The 27,806-nt window shown below is 39.3% G+C and overlaps 1 protein-coding gene and 1 gene segment (V, D, J or C); both read left to right on the top strand.

The window, feature by feature from the left end:
- The first annotated feature begins 618 nt into the window (after positions 1–618).
- On the top strand, positions 619–1,035 carry LOC119045710 (T cell receptor alpha variable 1-1-like). The segment is given in 1 exon segment: positions 619–1,035. A coding segment is annotated over 1 exon segment (417 nt).
- A 23,060-nt stretch (positions 1,036–24,095) lies between these two features.
- Positions 24,096–25,052, top strand: LOC128626696 (olfactory receptor 1509). Its single transcript, XM_053660751.1, has one exon. The coding sequence runs from the start codon at positions 24,111–24,113 to the stop codon at positions 25,050–25,052; it is 942 nt and encodes a 313-aa protein (XP_053516726.1). The 5' UTR covers positions 24,096–24,110.
- The last annotated feature ends 2,754 nt before the right edge of the window (positions 25,053–27,806 follow it).

The raw sequence follows: 27,806 nt of genomic DNA, 5'->3' as shown, positions 1-27,806 counted from the left end.
CATCTGCCCTTGTTTTATGTCATTTTCTCATTTGTCATCTCTGTTCTTTGCACACAATTCTGTTGTTCACTGGATCACTTGGACTAAAACCTGTGGATTCATCTGTAAAATATGCATGTAAATACACTTGAATAAGGGAAGCAGCTTATTCAAGAGCAGCTTAGGGGGCAGCTCAAAGTCACCCACTCAGGAAAGCAGCTCCTCCCCTTGTGTGTGTTCTGGGGTTTGCCTCCAGATTGAACTTTGTCCCTCACCCACAGGAAGGGGGGAGTGACATGCTGGCTCCGGTGGCTCAGGAGCAGGATGCAGTGTCTGGCTCATGGTGTCCTGCCTCCAATGTGGGGAGTTTTCCTTCTTTATGTTTTTCTGACAGTGGGAGGTAAGTCTCAAGTTAAGTAGGCAACATACTTGGGAATTTTCAAAATCACTTTCTTACTGCTTAATTAAATGGTTGCCACTTCTCACATTTTTAGTAAAGGAACCTTTCCTCATATACATTTTCCTTGTGTGGTGCTGTCTTGGTCCTCATCACTGTCCTTGTCCTTTTCCTGCTCTTTTTTAGCCCAGTTTGTTTCCGTCTAAGGAACTTGTCTACCAAAGACAGTTTTTTGTGACTATATGGAAACAAACCTTTTAAATACTGATGTAGCTTCCAGGAGTGCTGCCTGGGTAACTGTCATGAGTCTTGTCATAGGCACAGAGGGACAAAGCGTTCAGCAGCCCCCTGAGGTGACAGCAATGGAAGGAGCCTCTGTCCAGGTCAACTGCAGCTACCAGACGACTGCGTTCAAAGGGCTGTTCTGGTACCAACAACGTGACGGCGGAACACCCACATTTCTCTGTTACCATGTTCTGGATGGTTTGGCAAGAAGAGGTCATTTTTCCTCGTTCCTTAGTCGCTCTGATACATACAGTTACCTTCTTCTGAAGGAGCTGCAGGTGAAAGACTCTGCCTCTTACCTCTGTGCTGTGAGTGACACAGTGAGTGTGAGGCCCCTTCAGCTGCACCAAAATTCAAAGGCAGCCAGGCAGTGAGAAGTTATATTTCCTGGGTGTATGCCTGCTCTGGGTTGAGACGGGGATTTTAGAACCAGAGTGCCTGGATTTGCAGTCCATTTTAAGAGTATCTTTCTTGCATTCTATTTCTCTTATATTGTCTTCAAATTTTCAATGATGTTCATTTAAGATTACATCCTTACTGTCTATTAGGTTTAGAGAATGAATGATTAGTATTGTGGATTTGTTCCCACCCAAGGCAAAGGTGACCAAGCTTGGAAGGTCAAATTGTAGGACATTTGGGTATCACAACTGAGGTGTCCTCAGGTTAAAATAAGATATAGTTAGTCATGTGATATGTAATTTGTTTGGTATCGAAGATTAAAAAAAGTATCTTTGAGTTAACTTTTTTCTTAATCCCTTAATGATATTTTTTATTCATTCTAAAAAGAGAGAAAGACCGATGTGAGAGACAGACACCCATTTTTTAACTTAATGTGTGGTAGTATGGTGGATCGACCTTGCAACCTTTTGTTGTACCAGATGATGCTCCAACCAGCTGAGGCACCCAGCCAGGACTCTTTGGGAAAACTTTTTGAGATAGCATTTGAATGGACATAATTGTGTTAGGAAGCAATCTAATATTATGAATCAAAGCCATTAAAACATTCATATTCTTTTTATTGGATAATCCTATTTTTGAACTCCACTTCAAGAGAGGCAAGTTCAAAAAGAGGGTTAGGGTTAGAGGCTTTGGACATTGGAGTGCTTGTACAGTATCTTTATTCTTTAGGGTAAAATATGGGCAACAATCTTAAGTAGGTTATGATCAGTGGAACATTTTAAAGGTATGTTAGTTTAGTGCTGGGTAACAAATGATCATAGCACCTGTATATTTACTTAGATCTGTAGGTTAGAAGTTCAGGCAGTTTCAACTGTTTAGGATATCACAAGCCAAGGTGTTGGCTGGCTGAGTTCTTATCTGGAACTCAGGGCCTTTGTCCAAGTTCATCTCTATTATTGTCAGAATTCAGTGTCTTGTGCTTACAGGACTGAGGTCCACATTTTCTTGCTGTTTGTGGGCTTGGGGCATCTTCAGCTTCCTAAGGTCACCTGCATTCTTTCTCATGCAACCCCCTACATCTTTAAAGCAGCAATAGCACTTCAAGAGTTTCTCTTTTTTGGAATCTTTTGGCTTCATCTTCTGCCTTCTTCCTCTGCCAGAGACAGAGACAATTCATGTACATTTAAAATCTCATGTGTGGACTTCTGGTCAAGGTGTAGGTAAACATGACTCACCTCCTCACACAACCACATCAAAATTACAACTAAAATATAGAGCAACCATCACTCAGAACCTTCATAAATCATATTGAATTATAGGAACCACATCCATTCCGACTGGATGGAGGGATGGATACATGGAATGGCCTAGTACTACAGTCATGTATGGTGAATAAAAATTTGGGTGTGGGATCTTGAGAGGGAGTGGTTCCAGCCCAACGCCAGGGCTCCCACCCCATTTCAGTGCCAGAAGGATGGGTCCCCACCATTTCTGGCTGCAAAAACCAGCAGGGACTGAGTTGGTGGAAGAAACTTCCAGAGCCCCAAGCAGTTCCTCTTAAAGAACCCACATATGTACTTATTCAGATTTGCTCCCTCTGAGCTCCAGCACTGGGGTAGCAGCTTGAAAAGCACCAGTGCCATAAAGGGAAGAAGTGAAGTATCTGGCTTCAAGACAAGAGCTAGACAACAGCTTTCTCCCAGATAGAATGGTGAGGAGAGGCCATTGTTCCTTTCCTGAACCTTTCCCCAGAAAGCCACAGAGCAGGCAGGCAGGTGCCATATCTGAGATTCCTTCAACCTGGCTAACACTGTTTGCTCCACCTTGTTGATTCCCTGAGGCTCTGCCCCACCCAACTTTCAAGCCCACCCATGCAAGTTGTTAAAAGTGGCTAGAGCTGTTGGGCCTGGCCTTTGGGATCACTTTCCCATTCCTTATTTATTTTCCTACTGACTTTGTTCTGTGGTTCTAATAATGGTGTGAAGAACCCCTGTTATGTTGGTAGCATTTATAATGGTTACAGCCTGCTGCATATTTATTGCCTTGCATTGATGGAATCCCGCCAGGGCCTATAACATTTGCTGCCCCCATACCCTATCCTCCTCAACGTCAAACTCCACACATGGTCTCTCCATCTCTTACCCCACAAAAATGGATACAGGTTGTATTACATTTCAGTACGTCACTCTTTTATTAGTTTATAATATTCCATTTTATGGGTATACTATGTTCTGTTTATCCATCTGACCATTGATAGATATTTTTGTTCTTTCTACTTTTTGGCTATTATGAATAATGCTGCAATAAATATTTGTGTACAAGATTTTTTTTAAAGATTGTCTTTATTTACTTTTAGAGAGAGAGGATAAGGGAAGGAGAAAGAGAGGGAAAGAAACATCAATGTGTAGTTGCCTGTTGAATGCGCCCTACTGGGGACCTGGTTCACAACCTAGGCATGTGCCCTGACTGGGAATGGAACCTACAACCCTTTGTTTCTCAGATCAGCACTCAGTCCACTGAGCCACACCAACCAGGGTGTGTACAAGTTTTTGTGTGGACATGTTTTCAGTTTTCTTGAGTACAGGAGTGAATTTTCTGAGTTATGGTAACTCTGTGTTTAACATTTTGAGAAACTGGCAAATTGCACCATTTTACATTCATATCAATAATATATGAGTGTTCTAATTTCTTCACATCCTATTTGACACTTGTCATTGTCTGTTTTTTCAGTTAAATCATTATAAAAAATGTGAAGTAGTGTCTCATTGTAATTTTGATTTTGACTTCTCTGAAGCCCAGTTGTTTTTAAAATACATTCATGCATTTATTGTCCATTTTCATTTGTATTTTATTTATTAATTTAATTAAAAAATTTAATTATTGTTCAAGTACAGTTTTCTGTCTTTTACTCCCATCCCAGCCCCCTGTGCTCCCCACCTCCCTTCCATTTCTACCACGCCCTAGTTTTTGTCTATGTGTCTTTTATACTTGTTCCTATAGAACCTTACCCTTTTCCCCTGAAATCCCCTTTCCTTTCCCCTCTGGGGTCTGTCAGCCTGTTCTCTATTTCAGTGTCTTTGCTTATATTTTGCTCGTTTGTTTGTCTTGATGTTTAGGTTCCTGTTAAAGTTGAGATCATATGCTATTTGTCTTTCATTGCCTGGCTTATTTCACTCAGCATAATGCTTTCCTCTTCCATCCATGCTGTTGGAAAGGGTAGGAGCTCCTTCTTTCAGCTGCATAGAATTCCAATGTGTAAATGTTCCATAGTTTTTGGATCCATTCATTTACTGATGGGCACCTAGGTTGCTTCCAGCTCTTGGATATTTTAAATGGTGCTGCTATGAACATTGGGGTGCATAGGTTCTTTTGGATTGGTGTTTCAGGGTTCTTAGGTTATAATCCTAGCAGTGGAATTGCTGGGTCAAAAGGCAGGTCCATTTTCAGTTTTCTTAGAAAATTCCATACTGTTTCCCACAATGATTGTACCAGTCTTCAATCCCACCAGCAGTGAATTAGTGTCCTCTTTTCCCCACAACCTCTCCAACACTTGTTGTTTGTTGCTTTGTTTATGATGGCCATTCTGACCAGTGTGAAGTGGTATCTCATTGAGGTTTTAATTTGCATCCCTCTGATAGCTAGTGATATTGAGCATCTTTTCATGTGTCTCTGGATCCTCTGCATGTCCTCTTTGGAGAAGTGTCTGTTTAAGTCCTTTGCCCATTTTTTAATTGGGTTGCTTGTCTTAGAGTGGAGTTGTGTAAGTTCTTTGTATATTTTGGAGATTAAACCCTTGTGTGAGGTTTTATTGGCAAATATGTTTTCCCAAACAGTTGCTTCTCTTTTTGTCTTAATACTGTTTTTTTAGCCATGCAGAAGCTTTCTATTTAGATGAGATCCCATTTGTTTATTCTTTCCTTTATGTTTCTTCCTTTAGGGGATATATCAGTAAAAATGTTGCTGCATGAAATATCTGAGATATTCCTGCCTATGCTCTCCTCTAGGATTTTAATGGTGTCATAGCTTATATTTAAGTCTTTTATCCACCTTGAATTTATTTTGGTGTGTGGTGTAAGTTGGTGCTCAAATTTCATTTTTTTGCACATAGCTGTCCAGCTCTCACAACACCATTGTTTGAAGAGTCTATTTTTACTCCATTTTATGTTGCTGCCCCCTTTGTCAAATATTAATTGACCATAGAGACTTGGTTTTATTTCTGGGCTCTCCTATTTTATTGATCTATGTGCCTGTTTTTATGCCAGTACCAGGCTGTTTTGATTACAGTGGCTATGTAATACAATTTGGTATCAGGTATTGTGATCCCTCCTACTTTGTTCTTCTTTCTCAAAAGTGCAGCTGCTATTCAGGGTCATTTATGGTTACATATAAATTTTTGAAGTGTTTGTTCTATGTCTGTGAAATATGTCATTGGTACTTTAATAGGTATTGCATTGAATCTGTAAATTGCTTTGGTTACTATGGACATTTTGATGATGTTAATTCTTTCAATCCATGAAGGTGATATATGTTTTCATTTGCTTGTGTCTTCCTTTATTTCTTTTTTCAGTGTTCTGTAGTTTTCTATATATAAGTCTTTTACCTCCTTGGTTAGGTTTATTCCCAGATATTGAATTTTTCTTTTTGCTATATCGAATGGGATTTTTTCCTTGATTCCTGCTTCTGCTGATTCATTGTTGGTATACAAAAATGCCTTTGATTTCTGGATATTGACTTTGTATCCCGCTGTTTTTCCACATTCATTCATTATGTGTAGCATAGTCTATAGGATTTTCCATGTACACTATCATGTCATCTGCAAACAGTGACAGTTTTGTTTCTTCCTTTTTCATTTGGATGCCTTTATTTTATTTTCTTGTCTGATTGCTGTGGCTAAATCTTCCAATACTATATTGAATGGCAGTGGTGGAAGTGGACAAGCTTGTGTTGTTCCTGATCTTAGTGGAAAAGCTTTTAGTTTTTTGTTCATTGAGTATGATGTTGGCTGTAGGTCTCTCATATATGGCCTTTATTATATTGAGGCATGCTCCCTCTATTCCCACTTTGCTGAAATGGGTGTTGTAGCTTATCAAAAGCTTTTTCTGTATCTATTGATATGATCATGTGATTTTTATCTTTGCTTTTGTTTATGTGATGTATTACATTTACTGATTTGCAAATATTGAACCATCCTTTCATCCCTGGGATGAATCCCACTTGATCACGGTGTATGATGTTTTTAATGTAATGTTGGATGAGATTTGCGAATATTTTGTTGAGCATTTTAGTGTCTATGTTCATCAGTGATATTTGCCTGAAGTTTTCTTTCTTTTTTGTGTCTTTATCTGGTTTTGGAATTAGGATGATGCTGGCTTCAGTAAAAGAGTTAGGGAGTCTTCCATCCTTTTTGGATTTTTGGAATAGTCTGTGAAGAATAGGGGTTAGCTCTTCCTTAAATGCTTTGTAGAATTCTCCTGTGAAACCATCTGGTCCAGGGCTTTTGTGTGTTGGGAGTGGTTTGATTACTGCTTCAATTTCATCTGCTGTAATTGGTCTGTTCAGGCTTTCTGCTTCTTCATTGAGTTTTGGAATATTATATTTTTCTGGAAAAATTTTCCATTTCACCTAAGTTTTCAAATTTCTTGGCATAGAGATCTTCATAGTAATTTTTTACAGTATCTTCTATTTCTGTGTTGTCAGTTGTAATCTCTCCTCTTTCATTTCTGGTTGTGTTTATTTGTGTCCTCTCTATTGTTTTCTTGATGAGCCTACTTAATGGCTTGTTGATTTTGTTTATCTTTTAAAAAAAACAGCTCCTGTATTTATTGATTCTTAGAATTGTGCTTTTAATCTCTACATCATTTAATTTTGTTCTGATCTTGGTTTCCTTCCTTCTACTTGCTCTGGGCTGTCTTTGTTGTTGTTCCTCGAGTTCTTATAGGCATAGGGTAAAGTTGTTTGGTTGAAATGTTTCTATGTTTTTTAGGTATACCTGTATTGCTGTGAACTTTCCTGTCAGGACTGCCTTCTCTGTGTCCCATAAATTTTGGGTTGTTGTGAGTTCATTTTCATTTGTTTCCAGAAACTTTCTGATTTCTTTTCTAAACTCATTCTTGACCTATTCATTGTTTAATAGCATACTATTCAATCTTCATGATTTGGGTTTTTTCCCCTGGGGTTGGTTTCCAGTTTCACTTGCTTGTGGTCAAAGAAAACACTTGGTATAATTTCAATTTTATTGAATTTGTTGAGGCTTGTTTTATGTCCTATCATGTGGTCTATCTTTGAAAATGTTCCGTGTGCATTTGAAAAGAATGTGTATTTAGCTTCTTTGCGATGAAGGGCTCTATATATCTCAGTTAAGTTCATTATATTTAGGGCATTGTTCAATACCACAATATCTTTGTTAATATCTTGCTTGGAAGATCTGTCCATTTTTTACAGTGTAGTGTTAAAATCCCCTACTCTACTTGTGTTGCTGTCAGTATGTTTCCTGAAGTCCTCTAAAATTTTCTTGATATATTTGGGTGCCCCTATGTTTGGTGCATATATGTTTACAATGTTAATGTCTTCTTGGTGGATTCTTCCCTTGAGTATTATGAAGTGACCTTCTGGGTCTCTCTTTATGGTTTTTTTTTTTTTAAGTTTATTTTGTCTGATTTGAGTATTGCTACCCTGGCTATTTTTTCTTGTTTGTTTACTTAGAAAATTTGTTTCCAGCTCTTCACTTTTAGTCTCTGTAGGTATTGTGTCCTGAGGTGGGTCTCTTGTAGTCAGCATATGTATGTTTCATGCTTTCTTATCCATTCAGCTATTCTATGTCTTTGGATTGGAGCATTTAATCCATTTACGTTTAAGGTTATTATTGATAGGTATTTAATTCATTGCCATTTTTGTACCTGTGTTTCTCTCTGTCTCTCTCTTTTCCTTCCTTTCCTTAAATTAGTCCTTTTGGCATCTTTTGCAGAGCTGGTTTGGTGGAGGCATATTGTTTTAGACTTCTTTTGTCTTGGAAGGTCTTTATTTGGCCTTCTATCTTGATTGAGAGCCTTGCTGGGTAGTCTTGGTTGCAGGTCTCTGTTTCTCATTACTTGGAATATTTCTTGCCATTCTCTTCTTGCTTGAAGTGTTTTCATTGAGAAGTCAGTAGTTAACCTTATTTGGGCTCCCTTGTATGTTACTTCCTTTTTCTCTCTTGCTACCTTAAGATTCTCTCTTTATCTTGGAATTTTGCCATTTTAATGATGATATGTCTTGAAGTGGACCTCTTTGAGTTCCTCTTGATTTGGACTCTCTGTGATTCCTGGATTTGTGTGACTTCTTCTCTCATAAAATTAGGGAAATTTTCCATCATTACTCTTTCAACTAGGTTTTCTATCCCTTGTTCTTCTTGTTCTCCTTTTATACTCCTATTTTTCGGATACTATTACGTTTCATATTGTCTTGCATTTCTCTTTATTCCTCTTCATTCTTTCTGAGCCTCTTTTTCTTTTTTTGCTCTTTCTGGGAATTTTTTTTCCTACTTTGACCTCCAAGTTGCTGATCCACTCTTCTTCGTTGATCATGATTTTGATTTTTTCAACTGTGTTCTTCAGTTCAGAAATTGTATTCTATATTTCCTCTTGGCCTTTGCTGATAGTTTCTGTTTCCTTTTTCATGTTGATGTAGTTTGTGGTGAGTTCATTGTACCTCCCCTGTAGTTTCTGGTAGCTCATTGTGAGCTCTTTGAACTTCCTGATAACCAGTGCTTTGAATTCAATATCTGATGGTTGACTTGCCTCTATTTCACTTAACATTGTTTCTGAGGCTTCCTTCTTTTCTTTCCTTTGGGGATTGTTTCTTTTTCTTCCCATTGTTTGTGAGACTCTTTTTGTTTGCTCAGCTTCTTAAATTGATTTGTTCTGACTCCCTGGGTTTATGTTGTGAACTTCTGTGGTAAAATACCTGTGAAATTCAGTGGGACAGTCTCCTTCAGTTTTCCTGATGTTCTCTGCTTCCACCTACTTTTGTGTGTGTGTGTGTGTGTGTGTGTGTGTGTGTGTGAATATTTGGAGGGGGAGGCAAAATGGTTTATGATAGTGGGAGAGTATTTTATGATATTTACAGTCACAGCCAGTAGAGAAGAGATTGAAGATCTTTAGGCTATATATAGTGTTAACCATAATCTGCAACCCAACTTGCCACTTTTAAGAAAGAATGGACAAAACATAAGTCTCTTGTTGGGGAGGGAATTCTTGTGAGTTGGATCTAGAAAGCAGGGAGGTGCGGGTGGTCAAATTCTGAGGTAAGGTGAGAGTAAAGGATAGTAAATTGGTATAGTGTGTGAGCAAATAGAGTTAATTACTACAGTAAAAGAATTCAGGAAATTGTAAAGTGGGGTAAAAACTGGGAGATGTGTTATGAAGTATTTACAGTTGTATATAACAGCTATTATTTACAATAATATTAAAGCAACAATCATATGACAAACTCTATGTGATCTGGATAACATGAATAGGGGGTATAGAACTTTGGGAAGTGTGCTAAATGAAAAAAAGTGGTGTGAACTATAGAAAATTAGCAATACACTGTGGAGGATAAAACAGGGGAAGCCTATCAAATGGTACAATGTAACCAGTCAAGGCAAAGAGGACTATACTGAAAGAGGAGGAATAGAAAGATACTATTAAAACATAAAAGAACTGAGAATAATGAAAAAAATAATAATACAAATATGCAGAAGACTTGTGGCTTCTCTGCTATAGGAAAGTGAAATTTGTCTCTCTATCTCTACTGTTGGGATGCCCCCTCTTTGGGTCCAACTCTGGTCTTTCATGGTTCCAAGTTGTTTGTGTCACTTGTGGGTAAAAGAAAACAAACAAAGAAACAAAAAAGGCAGGAGAAGTTAAGAAAAAGTGGTAAGTTTGGAAAGAAAGGAAGAAGGAATAAAACAGGAAAGAAGAAAGGAGAGGAAAAAAGCATTGAAAGCTAAAACAATAATAAAATTAAAAAGATACGAGATTACTTAAAAAAAATCTCTTGTTGGTTTCAAAGTGGTCAAAAGGGTTTTTCTGGCTGCATCAGGCTGAGGGTCTATTGTTGTGGACTTTCTGCAAGCAGTCTCCCAATAGCTAGCCTGGCGCCTCTCCCCAGTTCCCCACGAAGGCAATCTAGGCTCTTTTCAAGGCACTTTTCCCCAGGGGTCCTTGCAGTGGGCTAGGGTGTGGGCGCACATGTGCCAGCCAGGTTGTCTGGGTCCTGAGGGATCTGGTACCATCTTTCCCAGCTCTGTGGGGGAACTCAAGAGCTTCCACCTATCCTCTGGATCGCTGTCAAGCTTGGCGGGGGGCAGGGAACAAGCCAAGGGGCTCTCTCAGGAGAATCCTTCAGTTTACTCTTTTAAAAATTTCTGAGAAAGCTTGCCTCTCAGCACAGCCTAATCCCCCAGCCGGACCCATGACTATCGGAGTCAGAGCCCGACAATGCGCCTCTCAATTCTCTTGGGCTGGTGACCACAGTGTCTGCGGTTGAACATGGCCCTTTGTCCTTATTACCCTCTCTGTAAACTCAAGCAGAAAGGTCTCTCCCTGGTGTTGCCCAACCTTGCTTAGACAGGGAGGGAGGGAGCTGATGACCCAGCTCTCTTCCAAGGACCCTGCCACAGGCCTGAGGCTCCCAAGGAGTCTGCTGTAGACCTGCAGGGCACTGGGGCTCCTGAAGAGTCCATGGCAGATGCACCGGGAGCTGGTCACAGACCGAGGCCGTTGCTCTTGTCTTTGCTCAGGTCCCTGAGACCCTACTGACCTGCAACTGTCTCCTTACTGTCTGGTTTTTCACTGTCCATTACAGTTTTTGGTCTCTTATTTTCATACATGCTGGGGAATTGTTGGCTGTTTGTGCTGTTCCTCTGTAGATCGGCCAGGATTTTCTCCCATGTGTACAGGAAATGGAATCCTCTCCATCCTATTCCATCACCATCTTCCTATTGCCCATTTTTTAAGGTGGATTTTTGTCTTTTTATCATTGAGTTGTAAGTATTCTTCATATATTCTGAATACAGGTTAGACAATTTATATTTAATATAATAACTGATGGGGTTTGGTTTACATCCACCAATTTGCTGCTTGCTTCTGATTGTCATTTTTTGTATGCTTTCTTTCTTTTTGAATTTGGATTAAGTTTTAAAAACATTTTATCTCTACTATTACCTTGTTAGCTATGGCACTTTATTTTAGTTGTTTCTCTAGCATTTAGAATCTGATGTCTGGCTGGAAAAAGTCCAGCCATTGTTAACATAATGAGAACAGTTTGTGTGACATTGACGTAACCTGGCAGACAGGAGAGTGGACAGGAATGTGTGTGGGTGAAGAATGATGACTTCACTGTAGTAGTCAGTGGGGGCAATAGATGTTGCTGAGTGAGCATGGGTACTGTGTGGCCCTGCATTCAAAATGATTGAGTAGAGCAATAAATCTACATCAAATTTTGCAAGAAGCTTGAACAGTACTCTGCAGAAACTATTCCAGTGATTCAGGTGGCTTCAGCTATGGGCAACTGATGATTCGCAACTTCATTGAGTTGCCAGTGAGTGGGACAATGTGCCCACTCTTGTGTCAAGTCTCATGCAGAGTTTTTTAACAAACATCAAATTACATAAGTGACTCAGCCCCAGTACAGCCTAGATTTGGCAACCTGTGACTTCTAGCTTTTCCCAAAACTAAAATTACCTTTGAAAGGGAAGAGATTTCAGACCATCGATGGCATTCAGGAAAATGTGATGGGGCAGCTGATGGTGATTGGGAGAACTGTGTGAGGTTCCAAGGGGCCTGCTTTGAAGGGACTGAGGTGTCATTTTTCTCTTTACAATGTCTCTTCTATCTTGTATATTCCTCAATCAATGTCTGTATTTTTTCATATTACATGGTTGGATACCTTCTGGACATACAATTATATATCTTTAATACAGTATACCATCAAGTAATATCCTACCACTGCCTATGTAATGTCAGGAGCTGACCAACACCCATCCCTTGACACATTTGGGATGGTTGAGATGCATCTGCACAGCAGAGGCAACTGTGGCTGGATTTCTTGTCTATCTCTCCTTGCATGTTTGTCTCTGTGAATAATAGGTGGTGGGATGTTTAGACACCTGTATATCAGGCCCAATGATCTGCAGAATTCCAATAAAGTTGTACAAAATGATTTCTTGGCTATAGAATAAAAGTCCTCCCTAATGGGGAAGCCCCTAAATATCTAAAAGTTGATTGATTGACAGCCCCTCCTCTACCTCGGACAGGAATATATATTAATGGAATTAGACAGGTAAAGAAGCAGGAGAAGCTAGTTAACTATTACAAACTGAGCATGTAAAAACAATTGCTAAAGAGTTAGAGTCCAAAGTACATAAAGTAAGAGTTTAGGCAGAAAGATAGATAGTTAAGTTAGACACCACAAAGGCCTTGTAATAAATTTCTTATAACCACTGTTCAGTCTGGCATGTCCTTTTAACCCATACCAAATTCTAAGAACTTTAATAAACCTCTATTCATCAGTAAGACATTTAACACTCTGTACATACAGCTATTTCTAATTGTCTGATTAATGGCTCTCCTAGTCAAAATAACCCTTTTTTAACATAACTGAATCTATGGAATTTCCTGTACTTTTCCTAGTTACCTCTGTATTGATTCTTTCTGCTTAACTGATCATGCCATACACCTGTTCCTTTAATGTTATATAACAATCTCTATAAAAATAAAGCTTAAATCAAACTCTGGGAGCTCAGGCAGACCCACGAAGGCTGGCTGTTCTCCGGCATCTAATTGGGTGTCTGACTCTTCATTCATCTTCACTGTTCATCCTTTGGGGACCCTGAGACCTGCCAAGGCCGGACCCCAGCTATGGGAGCAACTTCCCTCACAAGTTCTCCCAAGTGCCACGATGGAGAGTAATCATGACCGAGATATGATGTGATCTGCTTGGGGAGGAGAAGTGAGCAGTGGTCAGTTTCTCAAGGAAAAAGGCCAGTAGTGGTCAGTTTCTCCAAGGAGGAAAAGGCCCCGAGTCCTGTCCTCCAGGGCTTTTAGTGGGTTCTAATGCACAGGAATACAGGGTGGCAAGGATGAAACTGTAGATAACACTTCAAAGAAATCTGAGGGCTTACTATGAGTCAGAGTCTGTCAGAAATAGAGTTTTAGGGTTTCTTGCTTGAACCCTTAACATATGCATGAAAGCACTCTTAGCAGAGCACATTTCATAGGTTTATCAGGAAGTCTTTGTGATGCCATATTTTCCCCCAGTACATGCTCTAGTAAGGCAAGAAGCTGCACCTTTCCCCATCAGATATTCAGGCTTAAGGGGATTAGAGCCAGGAAGCGCATCTGCCAGAGAACATGGGGAATTGGGCTATGTCAAAGCTGGGGGCTAGAGTCCATTGCTCTTTGTTGCAGCCCCCCCCGCCAAGTCCTTCTATGAAGGCCTCCCAAGTGATTGAATCTGGCTTAGGTTGCCCCCCGCTGTGAGGGGTCTTACCTGTCATTGACTTCCGACTAAGCTTTGGGGGCAGGGAGAGGAACTGAGGCAGTGTTTGCTACCAGAGACAAGCTTTGTCTCCTGCAGCTGGCATTCCAGAGGTTGTCCCTTGCCCTTAGCCACAAGGGGGTTGAGATACAATTCCTAGAACCATGGCAGAGTGGTCTACAACACCTGGCAGTGTAATATAAGAATCTTTCAAACTACTATTTTTACCAGCCTTTTTCTTATTATTTTTATATATTTTACTCCTGCATGTTATAAATTCCACTATGTATTATTATTATTTTCTTGCTTTAAGTGGTGAAAATTTTTTCAAGAAAATTTAAAAGCTTACCCTGGTTGGTGTGGCTCAGTGGATTGAGTGCAAGCCTGAAAACCAAAGGCCTGTGAGCCAAGGGATTGCCGCTTGATTCCCAGTCAGGGCACATGCCTGGGTTGTGGGCCAGGTCCCCAGTAAGAGTGCTTGAGAGGCAACTTACACGGTGATATTTTCCTCTCTTCTTACCTTCCCCTTTGTCTAAAAATAAACAGATAAAATCTTTAAAAAATAAATTCCACAACTTATTATTATTATTTTTTGCTTTAAGTGGTCAAAATTCTTTTAAGGAGATTTAAAAACTTGTCTTGGCTGGCGTGTCTCAGTGAATTGAGCTCCAGCCTGAAAACTGAAAGGTTTCTGCTTTGATTCCCAGTCAGGGCACATGCCTGGGTTGCGGGCCAGGTCCCCAGTTGGGGGTGAGTAAGAGGCAACCAATTGATGATGTATCTCTCAAACATCGACGTTTCTCTCCTTCTCTCTCTCCTTTCCTGTCTCTCTCAAAATAAACAAATAAACTAAAAAAACCCGACTGGTTACAAACCTTCTTATACTTTTGCCTTAGTGAAAGGGGTTACCCCATGCAAACAACCTGTAGAGTGTGGATTATATATATTTTTTGCTTTAAACTTTTATCCAGTCTGTACAAAAGGCCTACAAGGAGGGGTCTAGTCGATATTTCTGGACATTAAGTGTGTTCTAGGATACAGATTGGGCATTTTGGAAGTTCGTAGCTTGGTACCAATTTACTGAATATTCCTGAGTGAGGTTTCACTTGCCACTGGCCTGTGAATCCCTGGGGCGTACTGCAGTGGTTAGTACAGTGGCTAAGCAAACTGATGTCATGCTAATTGCCAAAGTTTGGAACTCTTCCATAGTTGGAGGCTGCTGGTTTTATTGTCCACTTATTAAATCGCTAAGTGAAGGAGATTAATCACTGGAAATTCAGCGAAACAGAAAACTTTTAATAATACCCTTGAGTATTCATTGATGGCAAATTCAATTATAGTCATTGGATGATCAATTCAAAATCTTTTGTCAGGTAGATAAAAATCTCGAAGGTTTCAAGCCTGAAATGCGCCGCGTGCAGAATTTTGTGCTCCACGATTTTACAGTCTAGGCTTCTGTAACATGTTGTAAGAGGAGAAATAAATCATTAGAGGAGGTCTGGGACCTCCCAGAGGTTTGAAGCCAGTGGAAAATCTATTTGTGACAAGCAAACCTTTAAAAGTGAGTCAGAGTTTGATAGTTACTAGCTCAAGTTGATTGGATTATAGGAATTTTCGTATCTTCTTTCTGCCTCACCTCTATTGTTAGTTATTTAAAGTAGATGTTGAGGGAGGGGGAGAGGACACAGTGAAATCTTCAAAGGAAGTTTATCCCTTGAGAACAATAAAGGAGCAGTGGTCTTCTTATATACCTGAACTTTCCTAAACCTAAACCACATTCCTATCTTTAAGATAATTACAAGGAAGGTAATTTTAGTAATCAGAGTTCTCCAGAGAAAGGTGATGTATGGGATCTATCTATTTATCTATCAATCATTTATTTCTCTATCATCTATTCCTGTCTCTATCTATATTTATCTATCACCTAATGTATTTATCAAAATAATATGTATAGGGAAAGAGAAAGAGGGAGAGAGAGATTTATTTTAAGGAATGGGCTCATGAGATTGTGAGGCCTGGTTAACCTGAAGTTTTGAGGGCAGGCTGGCAGACTGGAAACACTGGTAGGAGTTAGTCTTATAGTCGTGAATCGGAATATAGTATGGAGGCAGAATTCCTTCTCCTGGAAACCTCAGTCTTGTCTTTTAAGGCCTTCCACTGATTGTATTAGGCCTACCCATATTGTGCAGGGTATTCTGCTTTTCTCAAAGTCTACTGATTTAAATGTTTTCACATTTGAAAAAACACCCTTACAATAATGCCTAGGCTGGTATTTGGCCACACAATGAAATACCATGGCTTAGTCAAGTTGACAAAGAAAATGAACCATCACAATAATTACAGAGATAAAATTATTACTACTTTGTAATGAAAATAAAATCAGGTGACTTGCCCAAGTCACAGATATGATAGATGTATTCATTAAAGGAGTAAAAAGAAGCAGAATCCAAAAGTTTAGATATGTCAATTTACAAAGTAGGTCTTCACTCCATAACATTTATTACTTCAGCAGGAGAGCAATAGAACTGAAGACTAACTTGTTTTGATTTGACACAACTCCTTAGAAACTTGTATATTTTCTTTCCCCCCAACTTTATTGAGATATAGCTGACAAATAAAAATTGAATATATTTAAGATAAGAGTGTGATGATTTGATGTATGTGTACATTGTGACATATTTACCACAATCAAAATACTTCTTTATTTTCATGATACAAAATTTAAGCTTAAAGTTAATATCAGGTCATAGGTCTTAAAGTATGCCATTTATTTATATTAACAAAAATACTTTTCTTCTGTAATAAATGTGTTTTTTGGAATCAGTTCAAGTACAGTTCTAAAGTGCCATGGTAATTACTGCTTAAAATAGAAATGGCAAGCAGGCTTAGTTCTGCCATTCTTGGCAGAGAATGACAAAGGTATTGAAAAGGACACATGCAAAATTACAGAGAATGAAAGGATTAAAAAAAATACAAGCACCAACATTAAAAAGGTGCAGCTATTTAAATAGAAAACCAGTTACCAATGTACAAAGCAGAGTTTTTAAAATTTTGTATTTAAAAGTATTTTGTTTTCCTTATTTCATTTTAGGAGGAATTATGAAAGACATGGGTTAAAGAACATCAATCAGCTGCATAATAGGAGAAAACTGGTAAGTTTTACCACCTCTTTACCTGCTTTGCCTGCCATGTTTGTTGTGGGCTTGCACCTGTGTTCACATATGTTCCTGGTGTTCAGCAAGACCCCATCTTCACCACTTGTCTGAAATGTTACATGAGTGTGCAGTGTTTAGAAGTTTAATAGAAGGCCTTTTAACCTCTGAGAAGTATTTTAACCTCTCCTTTGTCTTTCAACCCAATGTACTTTTTCATTTTGTTGCTTTCCATGAGGGCACCAATAAATATACACCACATATATACACATTCTCCAAGATTCCTCAAGATGCCTAGGGTTCTGACTTGTCACCTTTTAGATTTTGCCAGAGCACCTGTTTCTTTTTTTCTACTTATTAAAAAAGTCATAGAGTTATGGAGTTTGGGGGTTGGGAGAGATCAAGACCAGCACTTCCCCCTTTCTCTTTGCATTTGAATCCCTAGCACAGTTTCTGGCTAGGCACTCACAAATCTTTTTGTTTTTTTTTAGATTGTTATTTTTATTTTTATTTTTTTTTAGTTTCTTTTTTTTTATTGATTATGCCATTACATTTGCTCTATTCCCCCCCTCCCTTCCCCTCCACCCTGCATACCCCTCCCCCACCATTTCCCCCTTTAGTTCATGAACATGTGTCTCAAATTCTTTAGATTCTGTATTTCCCCTACTATTCTTACCCTACCCCTATCTATTTTCTATCTACTGTCTATGCTACTTATTTTCTGTACCTTCTCCCCCCCTTCCCCTCCTCCCACTCCCCTGTTGCTAACCCTCCATGAGATCTTCATTTCTATGGTTCTGCTCCTGATCTAGCTATCCTCTTAGTTTGCTTTTGTTTTAGGTGTGGTTCTTAATAACTGTGAGTTTGCTGTCCTTTCACTGTTCATCTTTTTTTATCTTCTTTTTCTTAGGTAAGTCCCTTTAACATTTCATATAATAAGGGCTTGGTGAGGATGAACTCCTTGAATTTGGTCTTATCTGAGAAGCACTTTATCTGTCCTTCCATTCTAAATGAAAGTTTTGCTGGGTAGAGCAATCTTGGTTGTAGATCTTTGGTTTTCATGACTTGGAATACCTCTTTCCAGCCCCTTCTTGCCTGTAAGGTCTCTTTTGAGAAATCAGCTGACAGTCTGATGGGAACTCCTTTGTAGGTGACTGTCCCCTTAGCTCTTGCTGCTTCTAGGATTCTCTCCTTCATTTTAATCTTGGCTAATGTAATTATGATGTGCCTTGGTGTGTTCCTTCTTGAGTCCAACTTCTTTGGGACTCTCTGAGCTTCCTGGATTTCTCGGAAGTCTATTTCCTTTGCCATCTTGGGGAAATTCTCCTTTATTATTTGTTCAAATAATTTTTCAACTGGTGGTTGTGCCTTTCCCCCTTCTGGTACCCCTATAATTCGGATGTTGGAACGTTTAAAGATGTCCTGGAGGTTCCTAAGCTTCTCCTCATTTTTCTGAATTCTTATTTCTTCATTCCTTTCTGTTTGATCATTTTTTTCTTCCGTCTGGTCCTCTCCCTTGATTTGAGTCCCAATTTTCTTTCCATTACTATTGGTATCTTTTGTATCAGCATTCATTTCAATTAATTTAGCTTCCATATGTTTCTCTAATTTGTGACTAAAATCCACCAGTTCTGTAAGGATCCTTATAACCAGTGTTTTGAACTGTGCATCTGAAAGACTGGCTATTTCTTCATCACTTAGGTCTATCGGTTCTGGGGCTCTGAGTTGTCCTAGAGCCATTTTTGGTCTATTCGTGCTGTTAAGTGAGCGGAGCGAAGCCTTAGTTGTTTACCAGGACGGGGCGACCCAGGTCGCTGGTTTGTGACGCTGTGTGTGGGGGCGGGGTCAGAGAGGGAGCAATGGCGTTCCTCTCCGCTAGCCCAGCGCATCCAGTCCCTCACACACCTCGGGGCTTGCTTATCCGATCCTAATTGTGCGAGCCTGCTGCACCGCACGGGTTTCCCTTCTCACTGGTTTCTCCGCACGTAAATGCGCGCGACCGACCGACCCACCGCGCCTCTTCCCTGTGCGCTCTGGCAGCCAGCTCGCTGGCGATCAGCGATCAGCGCCCTCCGTTGCCTGCGCGCACCGCGCACCGCCCCGGGAATTTTTTCTTGCTAACCTGCTCCGCTGCTGGCCTCGCTCCTCGTACCGGTCCAGCCGAGTATCTAGTTGTCCTTTGGACTCCGTATTGTCGATTTTCCGTGTGGCTTGGTTGTGACTGCTGTTAAAAATAGTTGTTCTTAGATTTGGTTGTGCACAGAGGTGAGGTGGATCCTCCACCTACTTCTCCATCTTGGCGGAAGTCCCTAGATTTTTAAATTTTAATTATTTTTCAACTACAGTATTGTGTCTTTTACTCCCATCCCAGCCCACCCTCACCAGCCCTCCCCACCTTCCTTCCATTTCCACCCCCCCTTAGTTGTTGTCCATGTGGCCTTTATACTAGTACCTGTAAATTCTTCCCCTTTTCCCCCTGAAATTCCCTCCCCTCTTTCTTCTGGTCACTGTCCCCCTGTTCTCGATTTCAGTGTCTTTGGTTGTATTTTGCTTTAGTGTTTGTTTTGTTATTTAGCTTCCTGTTAAAGGTGAGATCACATGGTATTTATCTTTCGCCTCCTGGCTTATTTCACTTAGCATAATGCTTTCCAGTTCCATCCAAGCTGTTGCAAAGGGTAGGAGCGCCTTCTTTCTTTTGGCTGCATAGAATTCCATTGTGTATATGTACCATAATTTTTTGATCCATTCATTTACTGATGGGCACCTAGATAGAAACATCTCAAACAAAAACCTAACTGTAAGCCTGCAAGAACTCGAGGAACAACAACAAAGACAGCCCAGAGCAAGTAGAAGGAAGGAAATAACCAAGATCAGAGCAGAACTAAATGACATAGAGATTAAAAGCACAATTGTAAAAATCAATGAATCCAGGAGTTGGTTCTTTGAAAAGATAAACAAAATAGACAAGCCTTTAAGTAGGCTCATCAAGAAAAGAAGAGAGTGGACCCAAATAAACACAATCAGAAATGAAACAGGAGAGATTACAACTGATATCACAGAAATAGAAGGGATTGTAAGAAATTACTATGAAGAACTGTATGCCAAGAAATTTGAAAAGCTAGGAAATGGACAAATTTCTAGAAAAATATAACTTTCCAAAACTCAATGAAAAAGAAGCAGAAAACGTGAAGAGACCAATAACAGCAAATGAAATTGAAGCAGTAATCAAAAAACTCCCATCACACAAAACCCCTGAACCAGACACTTTCAGAGGAGAATTCTACAAAGCATTTAAGGAAGAGCTAACCCTTATTCTTCACAGACTATTCCAAAAAATCCAAAAGGATGAAAAAATCCCAAACTCTTTTTATGAAGCCAGCATAATCCTAGTTCACACATCTTCATAGAGCAAATGTTAAATATGACACAACCATCTGAAGAGAGAATGAGTCTCTTCTACTAGCAGATGGTCATTCAGTCTTTGTTTATTTGTTTAAACAAGGCTGTAATTATTACCACTGAAGAAAGCGTGTCATTTCTGGGCTCTGAAAGCCAGCATACAGATTAGATTTGTGCCTTTCTGGAGAAGAAATGGAAGACCACAGCTGAGTTACAAGAGCTCTGCTCTTCTGTCCTTCCTTACTCTGTGTCACTCTCTGGGACACAACTCACCATGACTGCCTTCTTGGAAAATATGGGAGAGATGGTGTTGACTGCATGCTCTGTATGCAGAGAAGAGGACACCATTTAGCTCTTAGCTTAAAAACAGCGCTGGCTGCTGTGGCTCAGTGTATTGAGCACTAGCCCAGGGGTCACCGGTGTGAGTCTCAGTCAGAACACATGCCCGGGTTGCATGCTTGGTTCCCGGTGTGGGACGTGCAAGAAGCCAGCACATATTGATGTTTCTCTCCCTCTCTTCTAAGTCACTTTCTTTCTGTCTAAAAATAAATAAAGAAAGAAAGAAAATCTTAAAAAAAATCAAACAATCCTCATCTTTAAGACCTCAGAGCATCTTTCTTCCTTTTTTTTAATTTTATTTTTAAGTTTTATTTACATAGTTTTAGAGAGACAAAGGGAGAGTGAGAAATATCAGTGTATATTTGCCTCTTGCACTCCCATTTCTGGGGACCTGGCCTGCAACCCAAGCATGTGCCCTGACTGGGAATTGAACTGGCAACCCTTTGGGTCACAGGCTGGCACTCAATCCACTGAGCCACACCAGACAGGGCATTCTTTAAAAATATATATTTAGTTAGTTAGTTAGTTTTAGAGAGGGGAAGGGGGGATAAAGAGAGGAAGAGAAAGATCAAAGTGTGGTTGCTTCTCACGCATATCCTAATGGGGACCTTACCCACAACCCAGGCAAATGCCCTGACTGGGAATTGAACCTGCCTCACCTTGGTTTGCAGGCCGGCACTCAGTCCACTGAGCCATACCAGCCAGGGTAAAAACTCTTTTGATTCCTTCCTTTCTCTGGTTCTTTGTTTTTTCTCTCTTTCTCCCTTCCCTTTCTCCTTCCCTTTCTTCCTTCTTTTCTGGTTCACAATATATTCATAATATGGTCTTTTTAGAAAAAAATTTAATTAATTGTTGTTCAAGTACAGTTTTCTGTCTTTTACCCCCATCCCAGCCCACCCCGCCAGGTGCTCCCCACCTATAATAGGGTCTTTTTACTTAATATATTGTTGACATTCCATGAAAATAGCTTGTAATCTTGGCTGTACATTGGAATCAACAAGGAGCTTTAAAAGTACTCATGAGTCTGGATTAATTGTTTGGAGTGAGGACTGGGCAACAAAATTTATAACCACCCATCTCAGGCATTAAAAATCACTGCTTCAGTGTGTGTAGACCTGACTCATTGTTATTAATGGCTACATAATATTGAGGCTATGCTAAAATTAATTTACCTATTTCTCTATTGATAAACATTTAGTTTATTTTTAGTACCATGGTTTGCTAGAAATATTTAAAACATATAGCCCTAATCGCCAATTCCTTTATTTCTGTGAAATACAGAGTAGGTCAAAACTAGGTTTATATTCGTTTGTATGGAAAATAATACAATAATTGATAAATAATAATATAAGGATAAACTCTGTGTTTTGCATACTCACAACTGTAAATGTATTTTTGCCCCACCCTGTATAGACCTAGAAGGGGGGATTCCTGGATTGGAGCTATAAGCATTTAAAATTTTGAGGGCACTGCCAGGTTATTTGCCAAAAAGGTCTTAATAATACCTTCTTCCAGTAGCATTCTACAAGCCTGAGTATACCTTTGCTGGTCTGAAGAGAGACAAAAAAGGATTTGGTTGTTTTTTCACTTACTTCTGAAGTTAAGCATCTTTTCATGCATACTTATTTGTCATTTGCATTTTTCCTGATTTGCCTACTTATATTTTCCCCCATATTTAATTGTCATCTCTCCTTCCTTGCCAAATTTTGAAAGGTCTTTGAATAAGAAGAAATTGTTCCTTTTTGGTCAGATGGGTTGCAATATTTTCTCCTAGTCTACTATATGTATTTTGAAAACACACGTTACATTATATACATTTTAAATTGTTGAGACTGTAAACAAGTTTATCTCAATTTTTATTTTTCATAATATTTTAATATTAGCTGCATACAGTTCTATTTAAGTTCCACTATATTTATTCAGGTTTCAAGAAAATGCCATTGGGATTTTGATGAGAAATAGAAAAGCCCCAAGACTGTTATTTTAAATAATGCTGTAATTAGTATTTTCTGTTTTTTTCCTAGAGATTTTACTTATCTGTTTTTAGAGAGAAAGTAAAGGAAAAAGAGAGGGAGAGAAGCATGGATGTGCAAGAAAATCGTCAATTGTTTGCCTCTGGTACACATCCTGGCCTAGGACTGAATCTGCAACCCAGACATGCGTCCTAAGCCAAAATTGAACCAGAAACATCTTGCCATGTGGGACGCTGCCCAACCAATTGAACCACATTGGTCAGGGCATTAATATTTAGTTGCATTTAGTTTTTTTCATAGTTTGGATACTTAGAGGATTGCTACAAGTGAAATAATTGAATCAATAACATCAATATTTTTAATAATTTGTTGTAATTAATTTGTAAACTCTGTTGCAGTTTTTAGCCACCTAATCAGTATAGGGAATTAAAGGTAATATAACTTTAGTATTCATATAATAATATGTCTTCAGGGACAAATCATATTACAAAATTAAAAAACTACGTGTCTTTAGTCACTTGTTATCTCTATTGTGCAGGAAGGATTGGATTCTTTTTCAGGTTACTTCAGTTCAAATAAAAATATTTTTTGCATGCCTATTGTGTGCAAGGAACCATGCTATGTGCTATAAGGAATAAGTCATATGTGGTTATTGCTTTTAAATAAAATTTCAGCTTACTGGTGAGAAAAACTAAATATTTCATTTTTCTTTGCAGTTAAGTTCCAAATAAAAAGGGCAGAGATAGAATTTGCTTGTGTCAGGAAGTTTTCTAAAGGAAGAGTGTCTTTGAGACAGACTTGAAAAATGAACAGTACATAAATAGTCACTGATGAGGTGAGAAGAGTATACTTGATTAGAGGGTTTCCTCTGAGCTGAGGAAGCAGAGTAGATAGAGACAAAGATTTTGGAAAGTAAGTGGAGGTAGTATAGCTGAAGAATGGGAACTTGTTTGGCTGGAGAAAAGAATGCATGGGAAAAAATTAATGTGCAGCAGACTGTTACAGGTTTTGAAGGTACATTTAATTTGATAGAAAGAGTCAAATAGGGAATGATTTTTATTAGGAATTGCACTTTGAAATATTAATTTAGTGGTATCTGTGGATTAGAATGAAATGAAAAGAGCCAGCTGACTAGTGGCTAAGGGTTTTGGCAACTTATTTATTCTTAAAAATAAAATATTTTATTTATTTACTTTAGAGAGAGGGGAAGGGTGGGAGAAAGAGAGGGAGAGAAACTTTGGTGTGAGAGATGTCAGTTGGTTGCCTGTCCCATGCTCCCAACTGGGGACCTGGCCCACAACCCAGGCATGTGACTTGACTGGGAATTGAACTGGTGACCTTCTGATTTGCAGGCCAACGATCAATCCACTGAGACAAACCAGCCAGGGTGTATTCTCATAAGGCCCACTTATCTCATCTGTGAGACAGGCTCATCCATGCCTGCGCCATAGTGTAGTTTGGTTAAATAGAATGGTGGACATCAGGTGCCTGGTATGGCTCCTGATACATGGTGGGTACATAGGAGCAATTATTATTAGGTTGGTCTTAATTACATAAACTCTAAAATATATATAAACAATTCAGATCAGCATAAAGAATCACTTCAGTTTGTTTGATTCCTGTAATATTAAAGCTGAATTAGTTTTTATTCTCCACCCCCACCCCAAGGTCCTTTGGAAAACTCAGTGGATGGATACATTAAACCAAACAAGAGTGACTGAATTTGTCTTCTTGGGACTTGCTGATAACTGGGTACTGAAGATATTGTTTTTCATGGCATTCACAGCCACATATGTGCTAACTCTATGGGGGAACATTCTCATCATGGTTACCATAGTCTTTACGGAACGTCTCCATATCCCCATGTATTTCTTCCTGGGCAATTTGTCATTTATTGATATTTGCCACTCATCTGTCACTGTGCCCAAGATGCTGGAGGGTTTGCTTTTAGAGCGAAAAACCATTTCCTTTGACAACTGCATTGCACAGCTCTTCTTCCTGCATCTCTTTGCCTGTGCTGAGATCTTCCTGCTGACCATTATGGCCTATGATCGATATGTGGCCATCTGCACTCCACTGCACTACCCCAATGTGATGAACATGAGGGTCTGCACACAGCTGGTCCTTGCACTCTGGATGGGGGGCACTGTTCATTCTCTTGTGCAGACCATCTTGACTGTTCGTCTGCCTTACTGTGGCCCTAACGTTATCGACAGCTACTTTTGTGATGTGCCTCCTGTCATCAAACTAGCCTGTGCAGATACATACCTCACAGGAGTGCTGATGGTGTCCAATAGTGGGACCATCTCCCTCACCTGTTTCCTGGCTTTGGTCACCTCCTACACAGTCATCTTAGTTTCTCTTAGAAAACAGTCTGCTGAAGGGCGCCGGAAAGCCCTGTCTACCTGCTCAGCTCACTTTATGGTGGTTGTCCTCTTCTTTGGACCATGTATCTTCATCTATACTAGGCCCGACACCAGCTTCCCCCTGGACAAGGTGGTATCCGTCTTTTACACAGTGGTCACCCCTTTGCTGAATCCCCTCATTTACAGCTTGAGGAATGAGGAAGTAAAAATTGCCATGAAGCATCTCAGACAGAGACAAGTTTTATTTACAAAAGCATGTACATGATGATCTTGAGATTATAGATATGATTGTGGCCAAATCTTGAATCAGAGAGCAAAAGTAAAGAAACACAAACAGTAGGTGAAATGGCAGGTGGCAGAGAAGGTTTTGCATCAGAGAGAGGGACTGTTAACTATTACTTAATGGGAGAAAATAAAAACCAATGGTAGGACATGTAAGGAAAAAGAACTTGGAAACATTTAAAGAAGATTTCTGACTTCACAAATAAAAACCCACAATTTGTGTCATAGAACCATTTTCAGGAACTGGTATAGTTCAGAGAGAGCCTATTTTGTTGATTTGTACTGTTCTGTGGGTTATTGACTCTGAGAAGCTATAAATTACTCATGTATATTATACAGTTTAGTGATTTCAATCTTTAAAAAAAATTGTTGTTTTTCAACTAACTTTGTCCCCACTTTCTTCCCACCATCTCCCCTACCCTATCCATCCCCACTGCCCACATTCAATCCTACCCCCTTTGGCTTTGTCTCTGGGTCCTTTATACAAGTTCCCTGATGACCCTTCACCTTCTTTCCCCCCTTATCTTCCTCCCCCTCCTTTCTGGTTACTTGTTCTAAAATATATTTCTAATGTATTTAAGCCTTTACTTACTTATACTGCATTGCATTTTTGTACTTTTCATAGTAATTTTATTTTGACAACTTCAAGGTTGATATATATATGTAAAGTATGCATTTTAAAATAATCCTAATCAATGTAAAATTTAGTTACATAAAAGACACCAAATTTAATTGTAAATCTTGACAAGTTTTTATAAAGGCATATATACACCCACAAAACCACCTCCCTAATCAAGATACAGAACATTTCCAACACTCCACAAAGGTTCTTCAGCCCCTTCTCAGCCAATCTTTCCATCCCACACAAGCATCCAAGAATCTGATTTTTGCCACTAAGCATTACATTGGTCTTTTCTAGAGTTGCATTTAAATTACATCACACAAAATGTGCTCTTCTGTTCCTTCACTTTTTGCTCTGCATGCTGTTTCTGAGGTCAGTCCGTGTTTTAGTAGTGTCAGTAGGTTGTTCCTTTGTGTTGTTGAGTAACATTTTGTTGCCCGGGGTATACCACGATTTGTTAATTCATTCATATATTGATGGACATTTGGGTGGTTCCAGTTTTTTCCTACTTTTTTCTTTTTAAATTACAGTCAACATATACTATTATATAAGTTTCAGGTATATAGCTCCTTGTTTAGACATTTATATAACATAAAACAAATATTCTTATAACTCATAAAATATAATCACTCCAATAAATCTAGTACCTATTTGACACCATCTCTAGTTATTGCAACATTGTTGACTATATTTCCTGTGCTGTACTTTACATCCCTGTGACTATTCTGTAACTACCAACTTGTACTTCTTTATCCCTTTACCTTTTCCCCCACTCTCCCAGATTCCCCTCCCAAGTGGCCACTATCCCAATGTTCTCCATATTTATGATTCTGCTTCTGTTCTGATAGTTCGCTTAGTTTGATTTGTAGGTTAAATTGTTGATAGTTATATACTTATTGGCATTTTAATGTTCATAGTTTTGATCTTCTCTTTCTAAATACATCCCTTTAACATTTTACATAATAAAGACTTGATGATAATGAAGTCCTTTAGCTTTACCTTGTCTGGGAAGCACTTTATCTGTCCTTCCATTCTAAATGATAGCTTTGTCAGATAGAGTCATCTTCATTGTAGGTCCCTGCTTTTCATGACTTTTATGAAAAAAAGTCATGAAAAGTCATGAAAAATACTTCTTATCAGTCCCTTCTAGCTTGCAAAGTTTCTTTTGAGAAGTCAGTTGACAGTCTTATAGGAACTCCTTTTTAGGTAATCATCTGCGTTTCTCTTGGTGCTTTTAAGATTCTCTATTTTTATCCTTTGGCATTTTAATTATGATGTGCCTTGGTGTGGTCCTCTCTCTATCCATCTTGTTTGAAATTTCTTGAATTTAGCCCATTGAAATTCATATTGAATTTCTAACTAACAGAACTGTAAGATAATGAATTTGTGTATTTTTAAAGTTGTCAATTTGTGGTTTGTTATTAGAGCAGGAAAAGGAAATTAATTCAGATTATTTATATGGGATAGTTTTGGCCAGTAAGGGAAGCATATGTGCCTTATGAAGGAAAAAATCTACAAAGCTCTGCTGGGAAACCTGAAGTGATAGAGATTTATACATGCTCCTCTGCCGCAGCCTGCTGCAGCAAGGGTGGTCGTGAGGCTGAGCAAGGGACTGAATAAAGGAGAGGACCAAATGCTCTGCTGGCATAAGGCAAGTTTATTGGGCAGTCTTCAGGCTTAAATACAATCTTGAGTACATAGAAGACAAAGGAGAAGCCTTCTGGCATGTAGCTCACTTCCTTGACCTACAAAGTTTATCTCTTCCCTTAGAGTCAGGATGTTCTCAGGCTAACATACCTTCCGGGAACATGACCCACAGGCCAAAGATATGAGTTGATGGGTAAGGAGAGGCGGCTAGTTTCTCAAGGGGTCAGAAAGCAGTCACAACCTAGGACAGCCCCGAGGCCAGAAACCAGGCCCAGACACCGTGCCTGCGGTGCAGGACCCTATCCTCGACCCCTCACAGGCCTCCTGGGCTCCAACACTCCTCCATAGGAACAGAAATATTGTTAAGGATGGGGGGAGAGGCTGTGAGACCACAGAGGAAAATAAATAGTGATGAAAGGAGACTTGGGGTGGTAAACACCCAGTATGAAATACAGATTATGGTACATA

Source organism: Artibeus jamaicensis, unplaced genomic scaffold (assembly GCF_021234435.1).
Source record: "Artibeus jamaicensis isolate MK-2021 breed Jamaican fruit bat unplaced genomic scaffold, CSHL_Jam_final scaffold_854, whole genome shotgun sequence".
Classification (NCBI taxonomy): domain Eukaryota; kingdom Metazoa; phylum Chordata; class Mammalia; order Chiroptera; family Phyllostomidae; genus Artibeus; species Artibeus jamaicensis.
The sequence above is the reverse complement of the archived record's forward strand: the minus strand, read 5'-3'. Positions and strand labels throughout refer to the sequence as shown.

Excerpts from the sequence above, each read along its gene's own strand:
- LOC128626696 (XM_053660751.1), top strand. The coding sequence starts at position 24,111 with ATGGATACATTAAACCAAACAAGAGTGACTGAATTTGTCTTCTTGGGA.